This window comes from Herpailurus yagouaroundi, unplaced genomic scaffold (genome assembly GCF_014898765.1).
Source record: "Herpailurus yagouaroundi ecotype Mexico unplaced genomic scaffold, PumYag 184, whole genome shotgun sequence".
Lineage (NCBI taxonomy): Eukaryota > Metazoa > Chordata > Mammalia > Carnivora > Felidae > Herpailurus > Herpailurus yagouaroundi.
The window spans coordinates 11,124,194-11,143,122 of record NW_024412415.1 but is presented as its reverse complement, the minus strand read 5'-3'; the positions used below and the strand labels follow the sequence as shown (position 1 = coordinate 11,143,122).

Sequence of the window (18,929 nt, the reverse complement as noted above, 5' to 3'; positions counted from 1 at the left end):
ACCAAACTGTGCTGCTGCCCTCTTTATGACTGGGGACTGGAAGAATCCCTCCACCCACCTGTTGAGTATTGGCTTTGGAAAGACAAAGACCAAAATAGCTTAACCCAGATAGATGATCAAACTCAGTAGAGAGTGAAAGTGATAAGTTTGACATACTGTCAGGTTCGCAAGACTGCTGTTCTTGGGGTGGAGGAACAGGGAAGTAGCTGGTGTGACTGCTTTTTCTGTATCTCTTATTCTCTATCCGAAAGTTGATTGATTTTCCCTCTACTGTTTTTGGCTTCTCTTTTACAGTCTCCTTTGCAGGTTTCACTTCCTATTTTTCACCCTTTAATATGCTCCAAGGTACCATCCCTCGTCCTCTGGTCTTTTTGCTCAAAATAATTGATTTTTAACTTTTTGAAAGGTTATAGCATATTTTGATGAAAGCTGTGGACTCTGTCTCCAAAAATATACATGCGATTGTGTGCATGTACACATGCATACAATTTTGCATAAGGCTTCATGGGATTTACCTACTCCTTGAAAGCCCCGGGTTAAGAATGCCCCTATTTGGGCCACCTGGGTGACTCAGTTGGTAAAGTATCCAACTTCAACTCAGGTCATGATCTCCTGGTTTGTGAGTTTGAGCCTGGCATTGGGATTTGTACTAATGGGGTGGAACCTGCCTGGGATTCTTTCTCTCTCCCTCTCTCTTTGTCCCTTTCCAACTTGTGCACGTGTGCACTCTCAAAAAAAAAAAAAAAAAAGTCCCTCTTCTGTTCTGTCTAGGGTATAGGTCTTCAGTGTAGGTCTTTATTCCTTCTTACTAGGATTTTTGCTGTAACCTTCTAATGCCTTACTGTCTTGAGCTTGAATCCCTTGCAGTCTATTCTCCACATTGCTACCTGAACATTCTTCCTAAAATATGTATCTGGTTATGTCACCCTTAGCTGTTAAGATCTTTCAGTGTTTCCACATAAATTTCAGGATACAATCCATCTCCTACATATAACACCCTTCATGATGGAACCTCTGCTTTTCTTTCAAATCTCATCTGCTACTATGTCCAGTTTTTTCTCCAGTTAAATTAAGTAATTTGGAGTTTCCTAAAGAGTGATACTGTTTCTTGCCTTTATACCTCGGTATATATTCCCTCTTTTGGGGACACTTGTCCTGTTTCCTCAATATATGTATGTAATGCTTACTTGCCTTTTAAATTTCACCTCATTAGTCCTCTCTACTAGGAAGACTTTTCTTTTGTTGTTACCTCTTTTATTTAGATGCTCCTCTTCTGGACCCTCCTCTCTAGCACCCTGGGATACCTGCATCGTTGCCTTTATCATACAAGACTATACTCAATACTTTATTTGTATATTTTCCACTAGTCTAATAGCCTGTATTTTGGTCAACTTCATCTCTCCTGTGCAAAGCACCAAATCTAGTGGCTGATTTTCAATAAAAGTCTATTAGGTGCTCAATAAATATATAAGTCCCATGTTGATAATCATAATAAGGAAATAAAAAGGAACTTAAAAGGCAAATATGTTTCCTCATTTTCTTAGGATGTTATTGCCGATGCTATTTTGAACAACAGAATACCAGAGGCACAGGCTTTCTTCAGGATTAACAGTCATTCTGCTCAAAGACTTGAGGAGCTGATTAGAATAGGCCTAAATTTGGTATTTGACAATTTGAAAAAGAACAACATAAAGGAAGCCTCTGAACTTTTGAAGAACATGGTGAGTTGCATAAACTGTCTGATCTTAAAGTCTCTAATGGAAGAAAAGTTCTCTATATTGAATGCAATTTCTGGTTGATATAAAAATTGATTTGTATTCACAGTTGTGTCAGAAACTAAGAAATTTATATAGCCTTTACTGGGAAATAGTCAGAAATGTTCTTTGGTACTGAGGACTTTTTTGAAGAAATTTTTTTATTGGGAGTTTCCATCATTTATTCTCTGTTATACTTGGCACTTTGACTAGAAGGAGACAGTGCTTCTCCTAGAAGGCTTCACACATGTCAAAGTGTGCACAGAACCTCGTTTGTTGGGAAACATTCTGGGTTGTTCGTGTGACCCCTTACGTCTCCATTTGAGCTAATGGCTTATACTTTTACTTCGTGCTCTGTGGTTTTACTTCATTTGAGAAGGGGAAGTCCCGGAGGTAGGCCTCCTGGACTAAGCTGAGACCTGGCCCTAATCTGCATGGTCGTGGCTTGTCCATGGTAACTTTCTAGAGGTACAGAGTGAAACCATGCAAGCATTGTGATTTGCATTGACTTTTGTTTTCTTTTTTTTTTTTTTTTCCAACGTTTATTTATTTTTGGGACAGAGAGAGACAGAGCATGAACGGGGGAGGGGCAGAGAGAGAAGGAGACACAGAACCGGAAACAGGCTCCAGGCTCCGAGCCATCAGCCCAGAGCCCGATGCGGGGCTCGAACTCACGGACCGCGAGATCGTGACCTGGCTGAAGTCGGACGCTTAACCGACTGCGCCACCCAGGCGCCCCATGACTTTTGTTTTCGAGTGAATCATTATAGCTGATACCTGCAGTTTTGGTCGTGGTAGCCTAGCATTACCTTAAATTGTTCTATCTGCTGCCTTTGTTCTGGCAAAATGGCTAAGGACTTTAGGGATAGGCAGTGTATACGTAAGGTAAATCTAGAGTGTGAGTGTTCACAAGAGCAGAAAAGCTGTAGAATTCTAACAGGGTACATGTCTGTAATAGAGTATTTCTTTATCCAACATATATTTATGTTTGAAATAGTCCTTTTACAAAATGTAAAGGTTTTTCAATTTTTCTGTTTATTACAGGGCTTTGATGTAAAAGACCAGTTGCTCAAGATCTGCTTCTATACAACTGATAAAGATATACGGGACTTTTTGGTAGGTAAAGGTGAGGCTATGTAGTTTACATCTTCTAGTAAACCTTGGTGAAAATTCAAAATGAATTATTTTAATATTCGACTAATGTCTAGTAAGTAAAAGTATTAGAATTCCTTTTATTTTTAATGATCATTTTGCATTTGCAGTAAAAGAAAATTTGAATATATATACACTTCAAAAATTCAAAATACAATTCTTAAATGGCATTTAATCTCATGACATTTGTTTTGCAATTGTGATTGATTTTTGTGAGGTCACTGCTTAATTACTTTTTATTCAAGGTTGAAATTTTAAAAGAAAAAAATTATTTTTCTGAAAATGAAAAGAGAACTATAGACTTCGTGCATCAAGTTGAGAAGTTTTATTCAGGACATTTTCAAGAAAATGTGCAGATCCAGTCCTTTGCCAGGTAGTCTTATTAGCGTGCTTTCGATAATGTGGAAAAAATATTGTGGACATTGTTTATAATTGTTAGTGAGCACAGGTTTTTTATGTGGAACTGAGCTTACATTCTCTATGAAGATAAAACTTGTATCATCCAGAAGGGACTCAGGGAATTTCCTCTCATTTCAATATTTGTATAATTATATACATATTTTTAAGATAATAAATACAAAAATGATAGTATTGAATTATGTGTTTCCTAAAAGAGTTAAAGTTCATGAGCAGATTTTCCCTCCAAAATTAAAAAAATTTATACCACTGTTTCAGGTATAGGATGAAGGAACAGGATTTTTTCAAGCACAAATCTGCTTTGGACTCACTCCTGAAACATGATCCTAAAGATAAATTTAACAAACAGGACCACAGAGTTGTGTTAAATTGGGCTCAGTGGTGGAATCAACTAACACAAGAATCCATCCTTCTCCCCAGGATAAGTCCAGAAGGCAAGTGTGAAAGAACCTAAAATTTAAACATATTGTATGAGAATTAAATTAGGCATTTGAATATTTTGGTGAGTCTCCATTTTGGAATTCCTTTTGGGGGAAGAATACTGAGTTACTTTAAAATGCAAGTCATGGGGCGCCTGGGTGGCGCAGTCGGTTAAGCGTCCGACTTCAGCCAGGTCACGATCTCGCGGTCCGTGAGTTCGAGCCCCGCGTCAGGCTCTGGGCTGATGGCTCGGAGCCTGGAGCCTGTTTCCGATTCTGTGTCTCCCTCTCTCTCTGCCCCTCCCCCCGTTCGTGCTCTGTCTCTCTCTGTCCCTAAAATAAATAAACGTTGAAAAAAAAAATTTTAAAAAATAAATAAATAAATAAAATGCAAGTCATTGCATGAAGACCTCTTATCTCAAGGTTTTTATTTTAATTTTTAGAGAGTGTGTGCATGAGCTGGGGAGGGGCAGAGGGGAGAGAGGGGGAGAGAGAGAGAATGAGAATGAGAATCTTAGGCAGGCTCCATGCTCAGCAAGGAGCCCGACATGGGGCTCAATCCCACGACTCTGGGATATCTCAAGGTTTTTGTACGAGATTTATAATGTGACAGTGAAAGAGAAAAGCCATATGGTTTAGTGAATTGAAATTTCAAGGCTAAGAATTCTCTAGCTAGCCTCAAAGTGACATCTGTGTTTTTCCAATAGTCTTTGAGTTTCTTCTTGTGTAAACTAAGGATCTGTATCACATGAGGGCTCTGGGGAACAAGTAACAGTAGTTATCTATAGAATGTTAAATTCACGTTAACTATTACAGCCAAAGTTATTTTGTTTGTTTATTTAATTTGAGAGAGAGAGAGAGAGAGCGAGCATGAGCCAGGGAGAGGCAGAGAGAGAGGGAAAGGAAGAAAGAATCCCAAGCAGGCTCTGTGCTGTTAGTGCAGAGCCCAACATAGGACTTGATCCCATGAACCATGAGATCATGCCCTGAGCCGAAATCAGAAGTCGGGCACTTAACTGACTGAGCCACCCATGTGCCTCCAAAGTTTTTATTTATATTAAGAAAAGGGAAGAAGAATCTATTAAGTTAATTGTTGTTGAGTTTTGTGTCAATAATCATAATTCATTGCTGTTTTAAAATGTATTTTATTCTTAATGCAGAGTACAAATCATATTCTCCCGAAGCCCTCTGGAGATACCTCACAGCTCGCCATGACTGGTCAAGCATTATCTTGTGGATTGGAGAATTTCAGACCCAGAACAGTTGTGCTTCACTTCAGCAGAACAGATGGCCCCTTCTGACTGTTGATGTTATTGATCAGAATACTTGCTGCAACAACTACATGAGGAATGAAATTTTAGATAAGCTGGCCAGGTATTGTAACTGGAGATGAATACAAGGAAGGGCAGTAAAAAACTAATGGTGTAAATTTTGCTCTGAAATGCCATAAATCCAATGCAATGTTGTTTCATGGTATTTTAAAATTATAAAGTGTTACCATATATTGAGGTTTTAAAATCACATGCATTTTGGAGTGCCTGGGTGGCTCAGTTGAGTGTCTAACTCTTGATTTTGGCTCAGGTCATGATCTATCTAATGGTTTGTGAGATATTGAGCCCCATGTCAGTCTTCACGCTGTCAGTGCAGAGCCTGTTTGGAATTCTCTCTCTCTCCCTCTCTTTCTCTTCCTCTCCCCTGCTCATGCTCGCTCGCTCGCTCTCAAAATAAATAATTTTAAAAAAAATATTTAAGATCACATGCATTTAACACCATGTGTTAGTGAATAGGTTCTCACACTGTAGCTGACATGGTCAGCTGTCATTGGAGCTACAAGGACCAAGTGGCACGAGCTGAGAAGAGGATGCCTTAGTGTCATGTAATGTCTCCCACTCTTCTCATTACTGTCACTGCACCTGTGTGCTGCCTGTGGATTTTAACTAAAGAGGACTGTTCAGTTGAGAAATTAGTGAGGGGGAAGGGTGCACCCGATTTTGGCTCAAGTCATGATCTCACAGTTGGTGAATTCCAGCCCTGCATCGGCCTCTGTGTGGACAGCTCAGAGCCTGAAGCCTGCTTTGGGTTCTGTGTCTCCCTCTTTCTCTGCCTCTACCTCGTTTGTGTTCTGTCTCTCTCTCTCTCTCTCTCTCTCTCTCTCTCTCTCTCTCTCTCTCTCTCAAAAATAAACAAACATTAAGAAAATAATTTTAAAAAATTAAAAAAAAAATCAGTGAGGGGATGCCTGGGTGGCTTAGTTAAGTGTCCAACTCTTCATTTCAATTGAGGTTATGATCTTGTGGTTCGTGAGTTCAAGCCCTGCATCAGTCTCTGTGCTGATGGTGCAGAGCCTGTTTGGGATTCTCTCTCTCTCTCTCTCTCTCTCTCTCTCTGCCCTGCACTCTCTCTGTCTCTCTCTCTCAAAATAAATAAACTTAAAGAAAAAAATTAGTGAAGGGTAAGTAGCTCTTGAAGTGATGTGAAGACTTGAAATTTTTAATTAATTGCTAAAAACAATTCTGTTAGATTGAACCATGTGAACTTGCCATTTGTGTGGGTCAAAAATGGTTGAATATCAGCAATTTCACAGGCTAAACCTAATCTATCTTCCTAAGGCTATAAAAATAATATAATGAGACAATAACATATATATTAATTTTTAAGTTTCTGAAGCTTATTCCCCATGTATTTATTTTATTTTATATTTATACTTTTAGGGAAGTGTAGCTGTATTGTCCTAATCAATTTGAAGATGTGGAGAGTGAAATCTAGAGAAGTTAGGAGCTTTGCCCAAGCCAGTTACTTACAGACTTCAATTCTTTTACCTCTGACTTTCTATTTGCTGTTCCTTCTATTGCACTAAATCCTTTCCTTATTTACTAAAAGTAAAATTGCATATAACTTGCATGGTTGTCAAATATTTGGCTTAATATTTATTTATTTAAAAAGCTAGTATGTGTGTGATTCAACAGGAATATGACAGTGAATTAGGTCTACAGTAAGAGATTAAAAGGAAAAACTCATACCACCCTGTTAGATACAGAAGAGCATTTGATAAAATTCAGCATCTATTTATCATAAAAGCTACATATTAGCAAACTAAGAGTGGATGCAAATTTCCTTAATGTGAAAGGGGTATCTAAAGAAATCTTGTAGCTAACGTTATGCTTGATGGTGAAACACCCCAAACGTTCTATTTAGATTTGGAGCAAGACAAGCCTGTTGTCGATTCTTCCCAAGTTGATCTTTAGATATAATGCAATCTCAACAAAAATCCCAGCAGGTTTTCTTGTGGATTTTAACAAGCTGATTATAAATATTTATATGAAAATGCAGAGGGTCAAGAATAGCCCTGAAAAAGAACTTGTCCTCCCAGGTATAAAAGTTTATTCTAAAGCTCTAGCAACCAAGACAGAGTATTGGTTCAAGGATAGACAAATAGACCAGAGAACAGAATAATGAGCATAGAAACAAACTTCTACATGCATGCTCACTTTATATATGACAGAGGTGGCACTGAATAGCGGGCAAAGAACATTTTTTTTGACAAATGGGAGCTGGGGTAACAAGATAGCTGGGGGGGGGGGGGTTGGATTTAAACTGGACTTTTATTTTTAATTGGACTTTCTGCCTTCTCTCATGCATACAGTCAATTCCAAGTAGATTTCAAAACCCAAATGATAAATATAAAACTATAAAACTTTTAGAAGATATGGAAGAATATTTTCATGACCTTGGGAGTAGGGTATGCTTTCTAAACGGCCTAAGGGGTCAAGGAGAATGGTTACTGAGACCTAGAGAGCTGCCTGGCAAGAGTTGTGTCCCTTAGTGGAGAGTGTCAGGCAACCTGCAGTCACCCAGCACAGAAAGAGCCAAGGTATCCTCATCTTCTCCTCTTTCTGGCTCTTCTCTTCTTATGGGGGTCTTCCATAGGCAAAACAAAATGGAAGCCTGAGGGTACTAGAGTCTTCTGTGCAGGTGAGCCTCCAGGGATAGGAGAAGAGTAGAGCTTGGATCTGGAGGGGAAGATAACAGCATACATAGGCATTTCACAAAAGAGGAAACACAGATGGCCAATAAACATACAAAAAGATGGTCTTCCTCATTTGTAGTCATGGAAATATAAAATTATTTTACCAAAAATCTAGGAGTGCTGCACTGACCATCAAAGGTAGAGAGTAGGGGCGCCTGGGTGGCGCAGTCGGTTAAGCGTCCGACTTCAGCCAGGTCACGATCTCGCGGTCCGCGAGTTCGAGCCCCACGTCGGGCTCTGGGCTGATGGCTCAGAGCCTGGAGCCTGTTTCCGATTCTGTGTCTCCCTCTCTCTCTGCCCCTTGCCCGTTCATGCTCTGTCTCTCTCTGTCCCAAAAATAAATAAACGTTGGAAAAAAAAAAAAAAACAAAGGTAGAGAGTAGATAAATAAAATGTAGTTACAGTCCTACAGTGGAGTACTATATAACAATGAAAACAAACTGAGGGTATTATGCTAAGTGAAATTAGTCAGAGAAAGACAAAAATCATATGACTTCACTCATATGAGGACTTTAAGAGACAAAACAGATGAACATAAGGGAAGGGAAACAAAAGTAATATAAAAACAGGGAGGGGGACAAACATAAGAGACTCTTAAATATGGAGAATAAACATAGGGTTACTGGAAGGGGTGTGGGAGGGGGGATGGGCTAAATGGTAAGGGGCACTAAGGAATCCACTCCTGAAATCATTGTTGCACTATATGCTAACTAATTTGGATGTAAATTTTAAAAAATAAAATAAAAAAAATAATGAAAACAAACTATACTCACAGGTATTAACATGGGTAAATCACACAATGTTCAATAAAAGAAATGAGACTAAGAATAATATATCCAGATAGTACCATTTATGCATAAAGTTTAAAATAGGCAAATCCAAGAGTGCCTGGATGGCTCAGTCAGTTAAGCGTCCAACTTCAGCTCAGGTCTCATGGTCTGTGAGTTCAAGCCCCGCATCGGGCTCTGTGCTGACAGCTGGGAGCCTGGAGCCTGCTTCAGATTCTGTGTCTCCCTCTCTCTCTGCCCCTTGCCTGCTTGCTCTCTCTCTCTCTCTCTCTCTCTCTCTCTCTCTCTCTCTCTCAAAAATAGATAAACTTCAAAAAAAATTTTTTTTAAAGTTGGGAATGGGCAGGGGGGCACCTGGATGACTCAGTCAGTTGAGCATCCAACTTCAGCTCAGGTCATGATCTCATGGTTCATGAGTTTGAGCCAGCATCAGGCTCTGGGTGGACAGCTCAGAGCCTAGAGCCTACTTCCAGATTCTCTCTCTCCCTCTTTCTCTGCCCTCCCCTACCTGCACTCTGTCTCTGTCTCTCTCTCAAAAATAAACATTACAAAAAAAATTTTTTTAAATAATTATTACAAAGTTAAGATAGTGGTTACCTCTGGGGGTAGCAAAGGACATGCATGGGGGAAGAATACACCAAGTATAATAATCTATTATTTGGGTGATGGTTACATAGTGTTTCTGTACATGCCACATTATATATTTCCTATTGTCCTCTGTATAGTATATAAATTTAACAGTAAATTTGTAAAAATATTTAAATGCAAATTTCTATTCTTGTTTAGTTGTTGGTCTATTTAAATTATTCTGCTTTAGCTTCTAAATGGTTTTGTTTGGGAATTTTGGAAATTCCCAGTGCTTAAAACATCTAATTTCAAGAGCTAACCACTGTTGCCATAGTGGATTGTGCAATTCTAGTTAAAATCATAAGAAAATGGAGATAGCGGGGCGCCTGGGTGGCTCAGTCGGTTGGGCGTCCGACTTCGGCTCAGGTCATGATCTCACGGTCCGTGAGTTCGAGCCCCGCATCAGGCTCTGTGCTGACAGCTCAGAGCCTGGAGCCTGTTTCAGGTTCTGTGTCTCCCTCTCTCTGACCCTCCCCTGTTCATGCTCTGTCTCTCTCTGTCTCAAAAATAAATAAACGTTAAAAAAAAATTAAAAAAAAAAAGAAAATGGAGATAGCTTAGATTAGGTTTTTGAAATAATGAAGATAACTCTAGACTGTGATTTAAATACTAAGATGGTGCACCAGTCTTCATCAGAAACTAGCAAAATATATATGTGTCAGAACAGATTTATAGAGTGAGACTGTAGCAGGATTCTCAGACAGATAGTCGTGATGCTGAGGCTTTTCTTTCCAGGAAGTAACTTTATTCCTGCCAGCATTGCTCAGTTGGGTTTGTACCTGGAGAGCTGAGCCCTGAACGCCACGTGGTGTAGTTTTCTATATACTTTTTACTTCTTTGTCTCCTATATATGGTAACACACAAACATGTACTCTGGTTAAGTGGTCTCCTGTTACAAGGTTGTGAGGGATATTGTCACATACACATATAGCCAGGTTGCTTTGAGGTTTGTTTTTTCTTACATTAGGGAGGGGACCCTACCACAAGACTTGGCAGTCTTAATTTGTAAATCCTTATTTTTAAGTAGCTGAGACTTCCACAATGGAAGTGGTTTGGTCTGCCCTGAGTCTAGCAACTTGGTAACTTGCCACCTCTGAAACCTGCCCAACAGGAGTGGGATTTTTCTTCAGTCTGAACTAGAAGACTTTGAACTCTTCCTCCTAAGACTGAACCGCATTGGAGGTGTGATGCAAGATACTCTCCCCGTTCAAAACTACAGGTCCAAAGAAGGTTGGGATTTCCATTCTCACTTCATTCTCTATTGTTTGGAACACAGTCTGCAGTATCTTCTCTATGTCTATCTTGACCGTTACAAGTGAGTATTGAGAATTGATTTGTCCTTGTGCAGCACAAATCAATTTCCTCTTTCCATACTACTACTGAATGTGACTTTTAGGAAAATATTAAACACTCCCTTGAGGAATACTGATCTTTTTGAAATAGTGCCCCTTCACTCCAATACTTGGTACCTTAGTTCAGTGCTGCATTCAGCTAACTGCTTATCATGTGTTTTTTGGTGATGTTAATCCTGTAACATGTCTGTTAACCTATAAGATAACTACAAAGAATAAAATGAAAGAAATGCCTTAAAAGTTTAAAAGAGAGGAAGATTCCGAAAGTTAACTTGGAGTTACTTGATACCTTCATTACCAGGCAAATGAATGCTAAACAATTCTTTAAGATTAACAGAAGGTTATGAGTTCATAACCACTGCAAGGTATGTTAGGTATACTCTTAAATTGATACTTAGGTAGATAGATATACATCTATGTGTACTGCCCCGGATCACTCTGGCTGCTCTGAATTGCTGTTGGGTCAGTGCTAACAAGACTATGTCTCTAATATAGGAGTACTTATAGTGTTCCTGGCACTAGACTAAGTACTTTACATGCATTATCTCCTCTAATTTTCACAAAAGGCCTATTGGGTGGTTATTCCAATCTCCATTACACAGATGAGGAAACTGAAGCATTGAGAGATGCCAAGTGCCTTACTTACAGCACATGGCTCTCATAAATGGCACAGCCAGATTTAATTCTACTTAGATTTGATTCCAGAGTCCACCCTTAGGTGCTAATGAGAACCTTTTTATTTTATTTTGTGTATTAAAGACTAAGAATTCAAATAGATGGTATTTTTCTGGTTCGTATCATTGAAGCTTATTTAGACACAGAAATGTTTTCCCCAAAGCTGCTGGTAAGAGAAGATTTAGAAGTCATATATTCAAAGGATCTATCCTGAGACTTAATTCCTCGGTCCTAGCTTCTCTGTAGTTGTGGAAGTTTTTAAAAGCCTCTGAAGTTTGAAAATGCTGACAATTTTTTTTGTTTAAAATAATAAAATATGACAGGACAAGGTATCTGTTAATCTTACAGAGTTGGTAAAATTTCATCATGGAAGTAAACACATTATAAATAAAATTATCTGTCTCTAAATTTTTCTCTATTTCTAGACGATAAATAATAAGTAAAACACAACACAAGATTGGAGTATATTATATTTACTTTTAATTCTGAAATTCCTTTTTAAATGCTAGTTATCATCTGGGGCAAACATGATTGTAACCATCTTATTTTGTGTGCTAACCAGAGTTTGTTCCTTTGTTTTATATACAGACTTAATCCTTCAAATTGTCCCTTTTTGGAAAAAAGTGAATTATATGAAGCTCACCCTTGGTTTGAATTTTTAGTTCAGTGTCGACAAGTTTCCAGTAATTTAACAGGTATGGGTGTACTATTAAATACAAAAATGTCGGGGTGCCTGGGTGGGTCAGTCGGTCAAGCATCCAACTTTGGTTCAGGTCATGATCTCGTGCTTCATGAGTTCAAGCCCCTCTTTGGGCTCTGTGCTGACAGCTCAGAGCCTGGACCCTGCTTTGGATTCTATGTCCCCTTCTCTCTTTGCCCTTTCCTTGCTCATGCTGTCTCTTAACAACAACAACAAAAAAAGTCTGGCTAAATGGTCTGTTATTTTTTTTTTTAATTTTTTTTTCAACGTTTATTTATTTTTTGGGGGACAGAGAGAGACAGAGCATGAACGGGGGAGGGGCAGAGAGAGAGGGAGACACAGAATCGGAAACAGGCTCCAGGCTCTGAGCCATCAGCCCAGAGCCTGACGTGGGGCTCGAACTCACGGACCGCGAGATCATGACCTGGCTGAAGTCGGACACTTAACCAACTGCGCCACCCAGGCACCCCCTAAATGGTCTGTTAAATGGCACATAATTTGTGTTCTCTAAATAAATCATTTGTCTATAGACAAACATCTGACTATAACCTAGGTTCAAGCTTTGTTTAAAAAACAGAAGACCAAAAATGTTGCCCTCTTGCCAGCCAAGAAAAGCTGGACAGCATGTGTGCTAGTGTTCCCTTCCCCCTCAGCCTCAGGCTTGTTCTTTCTGGATATGTCTCATCTTACCAGTTTATCACAGGGTGAATTCCTGCTCTCTGGTAATGACACCCTTTTTCTGTGAAGAAGTGGTCTGTCTTCCAGGTGTCTGCCCTGAATTTTTTAGTAAGTAACTCCAGATGGAATTTAAAAAAAAAAACAAACCACAGTATGTCTGGATTGTTCTGTCTTATGTAGTGGAGCTGCTGAAGGAGAGCTTTGCTCTGGTTATAATCAGAAAAGCCCTGTAACCCCAGCCCCCCTTGAGGGTTTAGCTGGTATTATTCCAGAGACTCCACTTGGGAAAGGGGACAGGCAAAGCCACTAACACAGGCAAGGAATGTCAACAGCCAATCTTTCACTTTTATGTAATTCTGGGTTTTTTTGCAATATAAAGAATTTTTTCATAATGTGGGTTGGGGCTTTTGTTTTGTTTTGTTTTTGATGTTGATAATATGTTTATTGTAAAGAAAAATTGGACGCCACAGACAACTATCAAAAGGTAAAACTCTGCAGGTAGATAGCCTAGGTAGATAATCATCCACAGGCAACTCTTGATCTGTCTTCATGTATTTTGTTCTGGTTATTTTCTCTATCCTTTTTTTTCTTTTTAGCCTGCATTCACCCAACAAATGTTTATTAAGCTCCCACATTGTGATAGTCTATCTGTGAGAGTCAGTATTTCAGGCATTGATTTGTATGAGCTCTTTGCTGAAGACATTAATTTTAGGTTATCATTTGTTGTTAATTTGTTGTTAAAATTCCACCCCCCCCCCCCCCCCCCAGTTCATTACTTCCTTTTAGTTTTCTTTTGTTTATCTCAGTTGTTTGAACAGTTGTTTGTCTCAGTTGTTTAAATAGAAGTTTATTTTTATTTGGACAAATCTCTCGTTTTCCCTTTTGATGTTTTCTTATTGCTTTTAAACTTAGAAAGTCCTTCATACTGTGGATAGGGAAAATTTTCTTCTCAAAATTATATAACTCTCTTAAGGAAAAAAACCTACTCTTTTGTTTTCCAGATCCCAAATTGATCTTCCAGGCTAGCCTTGCAAATGCTCAGATACTGATTCCCAGCAACCAGGCCAGTGTAAGCAGTATGCTGTTGGAAGGACATACTCTCCTGGCCCTTGCTACTACAATGTATGCCCCTGGGGGTGTCAGCCAGGTACGGATAACACTTTTACCTGTTATTGCAAAATAGGACTGATTTTAAATTTAGCAGAAATATCTATGGATTTTCTAGACCTCCTGTGATATTCAAGTATAACTACTTATAAGTATCTCATATTAAAGAGCATAAAACAAAGGATGAAGTTTTATATTTTATATTATATCCTCTTAAGTTGAAAGGGAACTAATATGTGGTGTAAAGATTCTTTCTTTCTTTCTTTCTTTCTTTCTTTCTTTCTTTCTTTCTCTCTCTCTCTCTCTCTCTCTCTCTCTCTCTCTCTCTCTCTCTCCCTCTCTCTCTCTCTCTCTCTCTCTGGATATCAGAAGCCTTGTATTAGGGTTCTCCAGAGAAACAGAATCAATTGTGTGTGTGTGTGTGTATATCTGGTATTTATTTTTTTAAGTTTATTTTTTTGAGAGAGAGTACAGGCAAGGGAGGAGCAGAGAGAAGGAGAGACAGAAGCAGGCTCCGCACCACCAGTGCAGAGCCCTAGGAGGGGCTCCAACTCATGAACTGTGAGATCATGACCTGAGCCGAGATCAAGAGTCAGACTCTAAACTGACTGAGCCACCTAGGTGCCCCTACCTTTGTTTTTTAAACTCCAGGTTTGTTTTAAGGATAGCGCGTCAGTTTCTGATTGCTCCTGGGAGTAACTGTATTTTAGATGTGTGGCTTAGGAATTACTGTCTACTATTTGTACTCTTAGGCAAAAAGGAAATCATAATTTTTAGCTATCCATATAAACTCTTAAGGGACCCAGTGGAAATTTGCCCATCTCTGCTTCTTTGTAAGTATAGTATGCCTGGTTAGAGGGAACTGAATTAAGGATGCTGTTTAACATCTAATCCTTAAAAGCTTCTTACTGATGCTAATTTAATATAATACTACATCCTCCAGATTATTGCAATGTATTTTAATTCATATGGTTATCTATTCCTCTGTTTATAATCACCTGTCAAAAAATAGTCATAGAATAACTTGAGCACTGAGGGAGAAAAACCTAGGTAGGAGTCATCTAGTCAAGTGGTTTTCTTTTTCCTTTAAAAATATTTACTATTGGGGCGCCTGGGTGGCTCAGTCGGTTAAGCGTCTGACTTCGGCTCAGGTCACGATCTCGTGGTATGTGAGTTCGAGCCCCACATCAGGCTCTGTGCTGACTGCTCAAAGCCTGGAGCCTGTTTCAGATTCTGTGTCTCCCTCTCTCTCTCTCCCTCCCCCATTCATGCTCTGTCTCTCTCTGTCTCAAAAATAAATAAACGTTAAAAAAAAATTTTTTTTTTTTAAATAAAAATATTTACTATTTAATCTTTAAATATTTTAAGGGGTGCCAGGGTGGCTCAGCTGGTTGAGCATCTGACTCTTGATTTCATTTCAGGTCATGATCCCAGGGTCATAGGATTGAGCCTCATGTCAGGCTCCATGCTGAGTGTGGAGCCTGCTAAGATGGTCTCTCTCTCTCGCTCCCTTTTCCTCTGCTCCTCTCCCCTGCTCACACATGTGCTCTCTAAATAAATAAATAAAATTTTAAAAAATAAAAAATACTCTAAACATATTAGTAGCAGAGCCTTTTTTCAAACAGTTTTTTCACATATAGTTTGAAAACCACTGATCTAGTTGAAGTTCCTAATCTTATAGGTGAGGAAACTGAGGCCTGATGTTGAATATCTGGCCCAGGGTCACCAGCTAGCTTTTCCTAGAACCAGAATGAGAACTCTTGGCTTCTAACTCCTTGACCATTGGTTTTTTCACTTCCATGTATTTTTTCAAGCTAACCTTGTTTCATTCTTGTGAAAAAAAAACTTAAATTTGGGAAAGAGAAAACCCTTACTCTGTACCATGTGATCTTTTTATTTAGGTTGTTCAGAATGATGAAAATGAGACCTGTTTGAAGAAAGTAGATCCCCAGTTACTGAAGATGGCATTAACTCCTTATCCCAAGCTAAAAACTGCTCTATTCCCACAGTATACTGCCTCTAATGTCCTGCCACCTGATATTACACTTTACCACCTTATGCAGGTACAGTATTTAGGTGGATGGTATTGAGGGGTATCAGTCAAGGTTCAGCCAGGAAAACAGAAACCTACTCTGGGTCTTTCAATGTTTATTACTTCTTTTTGAGAGAAACAGAGTGCAAGCAGGGGAGGGGCAGAGAGACAGGGAGACACAGAATAAAGCAGGCTCCAGGCTCTGAGCTGTCAGCACAGATCCCGTGTGGGGGCCCAAACTCCTCAACTGCAAAATCGTGACCTGAGCCAAAGTCAGACACTTAACCGACTGAGCCACCCAGCTGCCCCTACCCTGGGTCTTTCAAATAGGAAATTACACGGTAACAGCAGAAAGGAGAATCCAAACATGCCCTGGTGAGACAACCCAAAAACTGATGAAGAAGGAAGCCGTCAGCACTCCTAAGGCTGCAAGAACAGTGCAAGAAAGGGGTGTTATCAGAACCCAGAAGCTGGAGCTGTCCAGTTGTTCTCTGGGCTAACCCTACTGGTAGCCAAAGGGCAAATGAGCTTGGGCAATGCAGTTCTCTATAGGGGAAAGGTGGAAATGGATCTGAGAGCGGATAGTTGGCCAGCATACTTGTCTGCTGCTTTCATCGAAAGCATTCTACACAGATAACTTGGGTCTCTCTCTTCTCAGTGAATCGAGTTATTTGTTTATTTAAATCAGTGCTTCTTAACCATTCTCAGGACAAAACCTCTTTAAGAATGTGAGTCCTCTACCCAGAAAAACTGCACATATATGTATAAGTTTGCATATATTTTCGAGGAATTCATATACCCTGAAACCTATTCAGGGATCTTCTGTTACGAACACATTCTTTTGTTCATTTCTCATTTCCGAGGGCTTTTGCTTTTTTTCTTGAGGTGCGCATATTTCCCATTAGGGTCTTTAATTCAACATAAACGCTATAATCTATAAAGGTACAAAATTTCTCCAGTGTGAACAGTCCTTAATTTATAGAGTAGTCCTGCTCAGAATGCTCACTCCCCATGTGGATGCCACTCCATGAACTGCTTGTTGCTGGGATGTGATGAGATTAGGATCTTGAACTATTATATAAATCTATGTTACTAAGTACACGGTTCAGTTCAGCAGGCTTTTGTTGTGTTTTTTTGTTTTGTTGTTTGGTCTGTGTAGCAAGACACTCTTGAAGCAGGAAGCATTTAGCTGGATTTAAAGTTATTGCAAGTTTCTTATCTTATTGCAGACCAGTAACACTGGTATAAACTTTAAGTGGATTATACCAAAGCAGTTGCACTGCCTAAAGTGGATTCAATCAGCCTAGAACATAAGTGATTCAGGTTGTTCTTTATTCTGTTCTCAAGTTGACTGATGCAATTTTTTAGTCGTATTACTTTATGAAAAGTAGCCCTTCCTTAACAGACCACAAATTCTTATTTAATTTTAAATCAAAGCTGCTTTTTCCTTAGCCACTCACATCTTGACTTAAAAGTTTTATTTTCTCCTTTATCTTTTCTACCATCTGTTGATCATCTTTGCTAAATCTTTGGTTTAGACAAATTTCAAACAGCTATGGCTCCCAGCTTTCAAACCTTTTCTGACTGGCTTAACAACTTCCTGCCCTCTTTTTTCTTTGATGGCAGTGGTGGTTCGTTCACCACATTCCTCTAACCTTTGATCTACTTTTCCTCTTTCCTTTCTAGTCCTGCCTTAGCTTACATTGTCTTGTTTACATGGTAACATTTTCTAGCCTCTTCTCTTGCTTTTGAATTCCAAAAGTATTTCAAAAATCCATTTACATTATGATTGATGTTGTTTGAACCGAAAGAGAGTACACTTGGCAGATGTAGTTTGAAGTGAGGGGAGTCTGTAAAAGGAACACAGCCAGTTCTTTTTTTATTAACATAGGAAAGTGTCTCATGCATTCTTTTTTTTTTTGTTGTTGTTGTAAGTTGGGCTCAGAGAATTTATGTTCAGAAAGATAAGGTTGAAGAAGGGAAGCAGACTACCTGTGAAGTCTTTTCATACAGTTTGTTTACTTATTTTAGAGTCAATTAACTTTTAATTCTGACTTCTCCCCTTTTTCAGTCATTATTGCCCTTTGATCCTAGCAGATTGTTTGGCTGGCAATCTGCCAACACACTGGCTATAGGAGGTAAGTCATTATAGGTATTTAGGGCTTTAGAAGTTAAGTATTTCAGCAGTGTTGACAGTAGAAGTTAATTTATGTAAGGCCAATCCAGTTTTTTTCTCTGCTTTTTTTTTTGTTTTGTTTTTTGAGAGAGAGCATATGTGCATGAGTGAGTGGGTGATTGGGGGAGGAACAATGGAGAGGAAGAGAGAGACTCTTAAGTAGGCACCATGCCCAGTGTGGAGCCCAGTGTAGAGCTCAATCTCATGACCCATCATGAGATCATGACCTGAGGTGAAATCAAGAGTTGGTTGCTTAACTGACGGCTGCCAGGCACCCCTTACTGCTTTCCATTTTAAAAATAAAGATGCATTCCGATGGAAAACATTTTCTAGGAGACTGAACTGAAAACATTTCGTGAGTTAAAAGTAATTGTAATACATCACTAGTGCTATTCTTGCCGAGAAATATAAGATGTATTATCCTAAAGTGTATCTGTATTATCTATCTACTTAAATTTCTCCCTTTCCAAAAATCCCTGTTTGCAGTATAGTATTATAAATAAGATTAAGAGCATAGGTGTTGGCTTTAGACAAATCCTGGCTCGATCTTGGGTAAGTGACATAAGCTTTCTTCAGTTCCCTACAAAATAAGGTTAATAACAGTGCCCACCTCACGTATTACATGAGAATGACAGGAGACAAAGTATTTAAAAAGCTCTTGGAGCTCCTGGCTCATGGTAAGCACCAGAGGCATACACATTGCTGTTCTTATTAGACCAGAAGCACTTCTCTGATTTTTTTTTTTTTTTTTTTTTCTTTGTTTAAAATTTATTTTTTTTTTTTTTTTTTTTTTTTGGTGCCATGCTTAAAATCTACTTTTTCTTTTTTACTTTTAAATTTAGGGTTAGCTTTTAATGTCATGGTACTTGTGGTGTCTCTGCCGATATTACTCTGAAGTAGGCTTCAGATTAGCACTTTGCACATAATGTATACCCTGTAAATATTTATGGACATGCATAAAAATGAATTTTCTAATGTGTCCATTTTGTAATTTCAAATTTCAATATATTTAACTCACCTAGTGC

At 38.9% G+C, this 18,929-nt stretch overlaps 1 protein-coding gene across 1 annotated transcript in view; it reads left to right on the top strand.

Annotated features, from left to right (window-relative positions):
- Window positions 1-18,929, top strand: part of SPG11 (SPG11 vesicle trafficking associated, spatacsin) — an 88,478-nt gene that overhangs the window by 33,270 nt on the left and 36,279 nt on the right. Inside the window, exons 11-20 of the mRNA XM_040492550.1 lie at window positions 1,545-1,721; window positions 2,799-2,870; window positions 3,152-3,279; window positions 3,582-3,757; window positions 4,903-5,116; window positions 10,296-10,499; window positions 11,800-11,906; window positions 13,591-13,736; window positions 15,598-15,759; window positions 17,800-17,866. Coding sequence (XP_040348484.1) covers window positions 1,545-1,721; window positions 2,799-2,870; window positions 3,152-3,279; window positions 3,582-3,757; window positions 4,903-5,116; window positions 10,296-10,499; window positions 11,800-11,906; window positions 13,591-13,736; window positions 15,598-15,759; window positions 17,800-17,866 — 1,453 coding nt within the window. The remainder of the gene's footprint in view (window positions 1-1,544; window positions 1,722-2,798; window positions 2,871-3,151; window positions 3,280-3,581; window positions 3,758-4,902; window positions 5,117-10,295; window positions 10,500-11,799; window positions 11,907-13,590; window positions 13,737-15,597; window positions 15,760-17,799; window positions 17,867-18,929) is intronic.